At 41.5% G+C, this 11,587-nt stretch overlaps 1 protein-coding gene across 2 annotated transcripts in view; it reads right to left on the bottom strand.

Annotated features, from left to right (window-relative positions):
- Positions 1-5,531: 5,531 nt before the first annotated feature.
- The window catches only part of MAK16 (MAK16 homolog), a 1,440,501-nt gene continuing 1,434,445 nt past the window's right edge, over positions 5,532-11,587 (bottom strand). For both annotated transcript variants that reach the window (XM_044083006.1, XM_044083007.1), the window contains one exon: positions 5,532-6,185. In XM_044083006.1, the coding sequence (XP_043938941.1) occupies positions 5,961-6,185 (225 nt within the window). In that variant the 3' untranslated portion in view covers positions 5,532-5,960. The remainder of the gene's footprint in view (positions 6,186-11,587) is intronic.

Below are 11,587 nucleotides of genomic sequence, written 5' to 3'. Positions count from 1 at the left end.
TTCTTTAGCAATGTAAGGATGGGGACAGTATTGTGACCATCCGGAATTTTGTCTGTTTCACAAACTTGTTCAGATAACTTGGGTCCAGGATTGGCCTGAGGTCCCTGTTCTCTTTTGGCTCTAAAAAAAATCTGTAGTAAATTCTGGATCCTCACTGGTCTGGTGGGACCTTTTGGATGACTCAGTTTCTTAGAAGCTTTCTTATCTTGGAAGCAGCTGCTTTCCTTTGTGAGGGTGGACCATGAGGAATTTTCTTTAAAAATAGAAGGGTAAAGAAAAGGCATGAAATAGTCTCTGAATTTTATCCTCAGCACCCAGACATCTTAAGTAATGGACAATCAAGCTGTCAGGGGAGGAACATGCACCCTCTGACTGCCTCCACAGCGCAGCAGTCAAACGTTCAGGAGTGCTAATAGGGCTTCTTGGAGAAGAGACCCCAAAAACTCTGGTTATACATACCACCTCTGCCTCAGGGATGAGATATACTATTAGAGATCCCCCCCAGAGAGATTTTTCTCTAGATGTGTCAGGAATGAACCCTTGAGATTTACAGAACCAAAGTCTCTTGCCACCCTTTTGGTTTCTTGAAAAAGTCCTCTGGGGTAGTAAACCAAATTTTTATGGCAGACAAGATCTTACCATCTTTTCACTCCTGGACAGCATCTCCTTTACTTTCAGACAGAACTGTGTCAGTTCATCATATGGGGCAGTGAAGGATGCCTTGAAATACTCCGCAGAATTGCAAAGGTGCATTCAAACATGTCTTGTAATGGTTTTGCCACTGCCCAAAGCTCTAAAAATGCCTTCTATGAAATTGGAAATCAGATGCATTGAAACATTAGATAAAGAATAGAGGATAGCCAATTGTGAGTCAATGGATTTTTATTTTTTTCACCTCAGGAAGCAGAGATCCTGACAGAGATGTGGAAAGCTCCTTGGTCAACATTCTCTGGAAGCACGTAATAGGTGTCAGGTAGTTCAGCACCCTGACAGCAAGGTCTGTGAAGTGCAGACTCAATTCCTGAATCTGTCCAACACCTGAGCTTCCCTGTTAGCAGAATGGCCAGTGAAACTCTATTCTACCAGTTCCGTCTTGGTGGCTGCTCCCCCCACCATGGAATCCACAGCTGGACCACTGCTCCAATATGGATGATATTTTGGTGACACTAGGAACTTGGGCTTATGGGACATTGGGTCAACTATGTCTGGTTAGTAAAATGTATATCAAAATTTATTCTCATCTCTGACAAATGGAGCCTGAGCACAAAAGACCATATCTGGAGTAATCATGCAGCAAATGAGATCGGAGGTATCTTTCTCCTTACAGGGGAATATGGATAAGGGGAGGAACCTGAACATTGGATCCAAAGCTTGACAGTGGCTGAAGTCAGATCAGACTTGGATCCAAATATCCAGCCACTGAGAAATGGACAGAAAAGACATCAGAGCCACAAATAACAGCCCCATTGAACAGGATGCAAGCCTGAGACCAGCCCATTTTCATTTAAATGAATGTGTACTAGTTGCTGTAAAATCTTTAAGGTTAAAACCCATCTGGATAGTCTTATTGCAATGCTCTGGGCAGCAGAACCATCACAGAGGGGGGCAATAATAAAGAAAAACGCTCTGCCTAACAAATGTTATTTTAGGGTGGTGAGGCACATTTTAAGGCAAGGCATTCTGTCTGTAGCTAAACAATGCTGCTCAACATTGCTACATGTTCTACTTGTATAACAAATGAGTTGCTGATCCAAAGTTATAGTCTGATACAGGTCTGCATCTATACTCACCTCAGAGGCATCTGTGTGCAAAAAGGACTGCTTAGGAAAAAGTTTGGAGCTATTAGTATTGGCTTTGAAAAAGCCTATATTTTAGTTGCCTAAAAGCTTATTCCGTTTTAGCTGTCCACTTAACCTTCAAGGGAGCCTTACTGCTGATCAGTGCATTCAGGAGGGAAGCAAGGACAGCAAAAGTAGGAATATATTTACAATAACTATGCAGGCCTAAAAAGCCTTAGCTTGCTTCTTGGTGGTTGGTGTGAGCCCACTTTGTACAGCTTTAGTTTTCTCAGCCTGTAGGTTCATTGTCATCCCCTGCTTATTACACAGCTCAAATATCAGTCTTTTTTCATGCCTCACTTGCGCTTAGCTGGGCTAGAAATGACCCCAGCTTCATGCAGGCCATTTAAAACAGCTCAAGCTTTAAAGAAATAGCTTTTTCACTCCTTGCAGAGTATTACTACATCATCCATGTAGGCTGCTGAACATCCTGTATATGGCCTTAAGAATTTTGTACATCGACCTCTGAAATGTTGTCAATGCTTCAGAGACCAGAAGGCAAGACTTTTAATGGAGGAGTCCTTCTGGTGTGGACCATGCAATGTTTTTCATTACCATCTAGGTGTACTGGAATTTGCCAACTTTTGGTTAGATTTAAAGTGAAGAGAAACATAGTCCTGCCCATCTTTTCAGTTAGTTGGTCCAACTGGGGCATGGGATAGGAATCAATTTTAGGTATATTTAACGTACTTAAGTTGCTGCAAAATTTTACAGACCCATCAGGCTTTGGAACCAGTAGAATGGAACTATTCCACACATTTTGTGGTGCTTCTATGACACTATATTTGAGCTTTTTGTGTCCTTTTTCCTTAATTGCTTGGAGTTGGGATTCTGGTATTTGATATTTTTTTAAATTTACTTTCTCACCAAGCATGGTTTCTGTATTTACTGAAGTAAACTGGTTCTGCAGGGCAACTTTGAAAATATATCTTTATTCCGGAGTAAACGTTGCTTCTTGTTTCTGAGGCACTGCTAATCCCTCACCTAGCCTGACTTCAGAACAAGCTGTGGTGGCCTACTTCTTCTGCAAACATGCTTATTAAAGAAACTTCAGTCTTTCTCCATGGTTTCTGAGTGTTTATGTGGGACAACTGTTTTGGTTTCCTTTTTCTGTAAAGAAAGGTAGAACGAATGAAGAAAGAAAGATCCTTGTCAATTTGAAATGAGCTTGTTTTCTGCTATGGGTACTAACCCAAGTACCTTGTGTCCCTGGTTTAAGTTCCCTGAGATGAGCAATTTTATCACATGGTCTCTGCTTGAGTCTCCTAAAGTTTTTACTCTGGGTATAATCGATCTTTACCTGTTCAACAGATCTGTAGAATGGTCTGTCACACTTTTTCAAAGTGGTCATTTCCTCCTCCAACATTCCCTTGCTGTATCTAGCAGACCTTGGAGTAGTCTGCCACACAACAGCTAAATTGTTGAGAACCCACGGTATTTTCCTTGCACTAAAGAGAATATATGGAAAGCATTTGTTCACATTTTACCATACCCACTTCTACAGCTTTTTGATTATTATGTTATGCTGACTATTCATATGTATCTTGCCAAGGTTTTGTTTTTGCTCACTACTGTACACTCAAATGATTTATCAAACTACAAATGTATGTATGCTACTTTCTTATATATCTTGCGCAAATTTTCTCTCCAGGCCCTCACTAAAAACTGGTTTTCCACCCAATCAGACTTTTCTGGTCAAGAAAAGCAGTAAATAAGTAATCTCATTTGCTAACTCCCACTACCCACATTGCCTCAGCAAGTAATATACTGATTACTAATACTGAATATGGACTCCCAGTAACAACATTCCACTGATATACTGATTACTAATACTGAATATGGACTCCCAGTAACAACATTCCACTGTTGCACAAACACACAATTCATACAACTAAAACAATGTGCATATCAGTACTGCCTGCAGGTCATATAGCCCTCCAATGTCATCTGCAAGAACACTTTAACTGGTTACCACTCAATGAAAAGACAACACTGCTTTTTTCTTCACAAATCTTACACAATTCTCAAAGATATGCATTAATAAATGAATGTGATGAAACCCAAACTCTTGAATGACACAGATTTAAAACAGCTATAGGTGCAGGGGAATTGCTTGTATCTGCTATATGGAATCAATTTACTGCACAAACTACACAGGAAAACAAGTGAACATGTTTAAAAGAAAAAATAAAAGAAACGTTGCTGAAGGAATCTTCCAGTTCTTATTATAAAGAAAAGGGCTAGAAAAGACTTGCACATACTTTCAAAGTATGTTAGTATTGCATTCAATGCCACTTACAGGCAGTGTCTTAAAATTCAAATGTGAACACTCTACGAATAACAGTGTAAATAAATGCTCTGCTGCATGCACTCCAGTCATTTACAGTTCAGGCACTTACTAAACTAAATGCTTACCAGAGTGTACTATATACTATAGTGTATATATGTATACTGTAAATAAGCGTCCTTCTACATGCATTATAAACATGTAGCTTGTTTCACTGTATATCGTTCATTTACATCATATTAGGCAGTGCTTCTCAGTCTGTAGGGTAAATATTTGCTCTACAACGTCAGCCTTCATTGTCTTAACTGTGTGACTCACAGCAAGTCACTTAACCAGACATCACTCCCAAGCTGAATCTAAAAAAGGTTCACAAAAGTGCTCTACCCTGGAGAACAAATATAAATAACTAAACCAGGGGTCTGCAACCTTCACTATCAAAAGAGCCATTTTGGCCCTTCTCCTACCAAATAAAATTCATCTGGAGCCACAAAACATATTTGAACTGTAAAATGAAGATAACACAGCATATTAAGCTTCATTATACTGTAGATACAAGATCTAAGTTTATAAGAGCAATATTTAAAATCCGTCCCTATTTTTGTTACTTTAAGATTTTTATTGGGATTGCTTGATCGGAGTGTGTGTGTGTGTGTGTAAAGTGCATGTTAACAGAAACAGTGTTATTCTAGCAAGTTTCAAAGTTTATAAGAGAAATATTTAAACCCTGACCCTATTCCTTTTCCCCCCTTTACTTGTGGCTGTGTCCAAATTTCTTGTGGTAAGAGTTTCAGAGGTATGGTGGAAAGGTACAGAGACCTTTCAGGAGATGCTCGTTTGCTCTGTGTGTGGAATGCATTGTAAAATAAACCATGTTATTCTAGTAAGTTTTTAAGTTTATTAGAGCAATGTTTAGAATCCATTGCTCGATTGGTGTGTGTGTGTGTCGAGCGGGAGAGTGGACATTTTTAAAAGCTACAGGGAGCCCCTGCAGAGGGGTGGAAGGGCCGCATGCGGCTCCAGAACCACAGGTTGCAGACACCTGAACTAACAAATAATTTGCTGTCCTAAGGCCAAGAGCACAGTTGAAAAGGATCTGCCCACCAGTCTGTTTACCTGGTTTTCAAACATTAGATTGAAAAATCTTACTTGCTACAGCAGCATTTTGACCTTTGACTTTATGCATCAATATGCCCAACAGCACATGCTGTAGATTTGCTGGATGCTGCACCAATGAAGGCAACAGCTTTAGATTTGTGATAACATACATTTACCATTTTTTAAAGGATAACCAATGATGAATGATTTATAACATCTGCAATACGAATGAAAATCTGCAATACAAATGAAACAATACAGACAGTTTAAAGCAGTTTCTTTTGGTGAAAATGACTTAAGACCAACAAGGCTCTCCTTAAAAAAATGTATTTTAACCATTTACAAAATGGCACCAAAATAGGGCAGTCCAGTTACTGGATTACTTATTCACATCTGTGTGTGCAACTACTTAACCTCCACTAAAATACAATGAAATCACAAACAAAATAGTTGTGTTTTTCTTTCCTTTTGACAAGAATGTCTTGCTTGTGGCAGTTTAGCTTTTCAACCTCAAGGTAAAAATGATGTTCTGTAACCCTGTGAGTAATTCTAATTAATGACTGACCAAAAAAGTGGCAAAACATCAAGCTGCTTATATCTAACAGCAGTCCATGTATAACCACAAAACATCAAATGGCAAGGTGCGCTGTTCAGGGAGTTACAATCTTCTCATGGTTCTCTTTTGCATGTTCTACACACAAAAAGCTACAATACAGTAACAGCAGCTGTAGTCAAACACTTCAAGTAGCTTTTGCTTTTACTGCTGGTTCTGTCTCGTGTTCGTATTCGATTTCCACAAATGCTCGTTTTCTTCTAATTGGTCCCTTAAGAGGAGTTTTACCCTTTGACTTTTTTCCTGAAGATGAAACAGCTTCCTCTTCTCTTTCAGTTTCTTTTTCAGATTCAGCAGCTTCTTCCTCAGTGGATGCCTCTTCCTCACTATCAGAGCCCAATTTATCCATATCCTGTTAATAAAGTAACATTAATCAGTACAACATTCTGCAAGAAAAAAAAATATTCAATTAGTCTCTTATTTCAGAGTAAAGAAAACTGCACCATAAAACTGATGGGACTGGCAGATGGAACTTGAAGACCTCTTGCTTATTCTCACACCAAAAATGCTATGCAAACAATGAAAATTTCCTACCATTGGAGATTCTATTTGGTGCACATGAATAAAACCTTGACTATATTCTGGATGATCTGGGATCATCTAGAGTCTTGGGTTCTGGAGAAACTGGCCTAGGAGAATGGAAATGGGAGGCCATCATCAGACTGCTCACCCTGAGTTGAAGGGACGGGTGCAGCTATAAGAATGACATCCAGCAGAGGCTGGATATCAAGGCAAAGCCGCACAAAAGGGCCAGGACAGGCACCTACCAAACAGTTTATTCACAACCTACAGTCACAACAGGCATACATGACTGTTGACCATCACTGTGATATTTAGGCATGTCAGAAGTGCCTTAAGGACTGGGAAGTTATAGTAAGCAAAATCAATCAAGACTCCCAGGATGAGCATTCCTGACATCTGCTCTCCCTCTCTCTCTCCAAAAGGAACAAACAGGTGCAATCAGTACCAAGATGGAAATGATCAGATTTGGAACAGAACATAGTAACATACTAGACAAATGATCACGGAGCAAATTATGTCTAGCCAAACACACTTTCAAGCAGACAATCTTAACAGTTTTTGACACCCTTTTCAAGCATTTAATAGTACTCACCTCCCAAATCGTGCAGGCCGTAAATAACCCCGGCTGTAAATCTGTCTCTACCCATTCAGTCATCATGACTAGCCTTAAAGGTAGCCAAATACCTTGTTTGAGCTGTTGTGGCAACTTATTGCATAGGGTAGGAATACAGTAAGTTAGGACTTTTGTTGGTACAGATTTACTTCCTTAGTGTGGGTGCTTGTAAAGCCACTGACTTTAAAGAAATTAGTGAAAAACACAACATTCAGTCCCTATGGGGTTGGACCCCCCCCCAACACAGTGCACTGATACAAAGTACTCTGAGCCACTGCTGCAGTTAAAGAAAAAAAAGAAGTGTACTCACCACAACGTTCCATCTGTGTTGTTCATTTTCATTCTTCCTCAACTGAAGGGATCGGATCCGACTCGGGCATTGCTAAAGCTCGTTTTAACCTAGAACTTTTGAGTTTCTCCCTTACCCACAATGCTCCACCCCAATTACCTAAAATCTTGTTTGCTGCCTTAGTAAAAGGTAATAATGGAGAAGGCTATGTCTGCAGTTATACACAGAAGGTTAGGACACACTTGTCCTATAAATACTCATTCTTCCAGAAGTTTTAAAGGCTGGGGGATGAGGAAGAATGAAAATGGACAACACAGATGGAACATTAAGGCGAGGACATAACTTCTTTATCTGATGTTGTCAATTTTCATTCTATCCTCAGCTGATGGGACAGAGTCCCCAGCTACCTAATTTCCAGGGCGAACTCAAGGAAGGATATTCCTGAACACCACAGAACCAAAAGATGCCCTTCCTCTGGAGACCATATCTGATTTATAATAAAGGTATGGGGTAGCCCAAGTAGCCACTGCACAATCATCTATTGACATTCTGGATTAAAATACTGAGGAAGTTGCCATGGATATAATAGAATGAGCATGGATCGTTTTTGGGTGGCCACGGTGGTGCAGCGGTTAGCGTTGCCGCCTCACAGCAAGAGGTTCTCCGGTTCGATCCTCAGCTGGGGTGCCTTCTGTGCGGAGTCTGCATGTCCTCCCTGTGGTCGTGTGGGTTTCCTCCAGGTGCTCTGGTTTCCTCCCACAACCCAAAGACATGCAGTAGGTGGATTGTATACTCTAAAATTGTCCCTAGGCGTGAGTGTGTGCCTTCCTTGGATGGTTAGGCGCCGGGCTAGCAACTCGACACTGTAAAAACTCCACTGCCAATCATGAGCGGACAGGTGATCCGCTGTGGCGACCCCTAACCGGGAAAAGCCGAAAGAAGAAGAAGCACAGATTGTTCTTGTCAGAGTGATACTCAATTTGTTATACACAAAGGAAATGCTATTTGTTATCCATTTAGATAGTGTCACCTTGGTAACTGGTTTACCCACTGTGGGTTCTGTAAATGAGACAAACAGTAGATTCAGTTTCCTGATGTCTTCGGTTCTACTCAAATAAAAATACAACTGCCTGTGGACATCAAGTTTAGTGCATATCTGCCTTTGTTAGAAAATTTGGGGAAAAACAGACTGATTTATACTGGATTCTGACACCACCTTTGGAAGAAATGACGGATTGGTACATAAAGGTACTCTGTCCCTATGAAAAAATTAAGTGTGGGGGTTCTGAGGTAGTGCCCGAATCTCAGAAATTCTTCTGGCCGAAGTAATGGCTACCAAGAAAATTGTCTTCCATGAAAGAAATGCAAGGTTGCAGGGAGCTACGGGCTCAAATAGGGATTCAATAAGGTACTGCAGCACTAAACTTAATTCCCAAGGAGGAGTAGGATCTCTAAAAGGAGATCTTAAGAGTAGTATGCCTCTTAAAATGCTTTGTTTAACTTATGAGATGCTAGAGAAGAGAAATTTATCTCAACATGAACATTTGATATTGCTGCCAAATGGACTCTTAACAGTGGAAGAACTAGCTCCTTCATCGAATAGATGTAATAAAAAATCCAATATGTTATGTATCGGAGCAGTAAAAGGTTCAATGTTATGTTCCTGAGCCCAAAAAACAAACATTTTCCACTTACTGGAGTACAGTTTTCTGGTGCAAGGTTTATGGGAAGACATCAAAATATGACGGACAGGGGAAAAGAGCATTGGTTGTCAGGCTTTCAATGGAATTGTAGAAGCCAGGTAGTCGGTCTGAGGTTTGTCAAATCTGGGTGTATCACTTCTGTCGGGTGAGACAGAAGGGCCGGAGGTGGATCCAGAAATCAAGCTTGTGGAATTAGGTGAAGCCAAATAAAGGGAAACTAAATTTGTTGAGGCCAATATGGAGCAATGAAGATGACTTTGCTCTTCAACCTGGAAGGTTTCTGAAGGAATTTGTGAATTAATGAAATGGGTGGATACACATACAGGAGACTGCGGGACCAACTGTGAAGTACAGCAACCCTCAGAGATTCCCCCTCTGGGGGGGATCGGAGCAAAGTAGCTGCTGCACTTGTTCAGGGGGAAAGCAAATAGATCGCAACAAGGCTGGCACACTGACAGACTATCTTGTCCCCTACTTTCTTGTTGAGGGACCATTCATGGGGTTCAAGAATGCACCTGCTCAATTTGTCTGCTATCACAGTGGATTTCCCAGGAATGTGCATTGCTAAGAAAAAGCGGTTGGAAGAGATCACCCACTGCCACACCCTAAGAGCTTCTCGAGACAATGGGTAGGATTAGGTTGCTCCTTGTTTGTTGATGTTCCAGACCACTGACATGTTGCTGGTTTGTATCACAATGGTCCCTAAGGCAAGAGCATTTTGGAATGTTTGCAACGCTAACAGCACTGCTCTAATCTCCAAGACATTTATATGCAATTTGGCCTCCTCGAAGGACCAGGTGCCTTAGACTGTCTTCCCTAGATAATGTCACCCCCCACACCCTAACTGGGAAGCATCTGTGGTCACTGTGGCCTTGGGCTGGGGGTGGTGGTGAATGGATGGCCTAGAAGAACTTGATCTGAATGAATCCACCATTCCAGGTGTCTCCTGCATGTCTGAGTGATTCTTATCTTGTAAGACGTAGACTGAAATAATTGACCATTGTGTGGCTAGCATCCATTGAAGAATTTTTATATGAAATCTGGGTAGTGGCACTAATGTTATTGCTACCGCCATAGATCCTAGGGTTTGAAGGACCAGACAGGCCGAAATCTTGGTGTCACAGATTATCTTTTTGACTTGTGACCTTATTGTCTTGACTCTATATAGTGGCAAGGATGCAATGGTAGTTTTCGTATTGAGAACTGCTCCTAGAAACTGTAGTCTCTGGGTAGGTTGTAGATGAGATTTCTCGATACTTATGGTTATCTCCAGAAGACAAGTATGGAGAATGTAGTCCTTTTGCCAACAGGAGTTGATGCCTGGTTGGACCGGATATGAGCCAATAGTCTAATTATGGAAACACTTGGTATCCCTGCAATCTCAGATGACCTGCCACGCATTTGGTAAACACCCTGGGGGCAGTGGAGAGGCCAAAGGCAATACTCTGATTTGGTAATGATGCCAGAAGCATAAATACCTTCTAGATTATCTGTTCATGTTTGTATGATAGTACATGTTCTGAAAGTCTATTGAGCACATCCAGTCATCCTTGCCCAGAAAGGGAGAACAGACTGAACCGTGACAATCTGAAACTTGGTTCTTTGAACTGACTTGTTTAGTCTGGTGAGATCCAGAACTGATCTCCAGTCCCCCGTCTTCTTTGGCACTAAAAAGAACCCTGATTCTTTCTGGTCTGGAGGGACCTTTTGGAGGACTCATTTTTATAGCAGCTTTTGAATTTGAATCACTGCTTGTTCCCTCTGATTGGGTGGAACACTGGGGATTTTTCTTGAGACTGGAGGTGGAAGGGAAAGGGTATTACATATCCTCTGGAAATAATCCTCTGCACCCAAGTATCTTTTGTTATATCTAGCCAGGCTCTCTGATGCAGGTACAATGATCCCCGACTGCCTCCAGAGGTGGGCAATCGGGCCTCCTTTCAGGAGTGCTGGTAGGGTATGTCAAAGAAAGAATCTCTGGAACCCTGATTCTGTGGGCCACCTCTGCCATGTGGGTGGTGACATACATTCAAGTTCCCTCCTCTGCCTCTGGGGAACCTCCTCCATATGTGTCCTGGAAAGGACCCAGAGACTTTTGGAACTATATTTTCCAACCACCTCGCTGATTCCCAGAAAAGGTTCACTGAGGTTTTGAAAAATGAATGCCCACAGCACACAGGGTCTTTTCATCCTCCTCACACCTGGATAGAGTGGCCTTTACATTAGGGCCAAATAAGGATGTTCCCTCAAAGGGAACACTGATGAAAGAGAACTAGTAGGGCTCCACAAAGTCACAAAGGTGTGTCCAAGCATGTCTCCTTATGGAAATGCTTGAACCTGCTACTCTTGAGGTTCCCTCTGCTATGTCTTGAGATCAACCTCATGGATAAACTGGATATGGACTTAGTCAGCTAGGAAGTTACAGAGGCCTGATCTTGCTCATAAACTGTGCCAGAGATGGTATTTGATAATTCCTTAATCAAATCCCTCTGTAATCTTGTAAAATGTGCCAAGTAGTTGACAGACCTCAGCGCAAAGGTGAATGAGGCGTATACATGCTTCCCAAATGTGTCCATCGCTGGTGACTCTCTGTTGGGGTGATGGACAGTGGAACTTTCTTCAGCTAG

The sequence above is a fragment of the Protopterus annectens genome, chromosome 9.part0 (genome assembly GCF_019279795.1).
Source record: "Protopterus annectens isolate FY-2018-M chromosome 9.part0, PAN1.0, whole genome shotgun sequence".
Taxonomy (NCBI): Eukaryota; Metazoa; Chordata; order Ceratodontiformes; family Protopteridae; genus Protopterus; species Protopterus annectens.
Note: the sequence above shows the minus strand (reverse complement) of the source record. Positions and strands in the feature narration are given on the sequence as shown.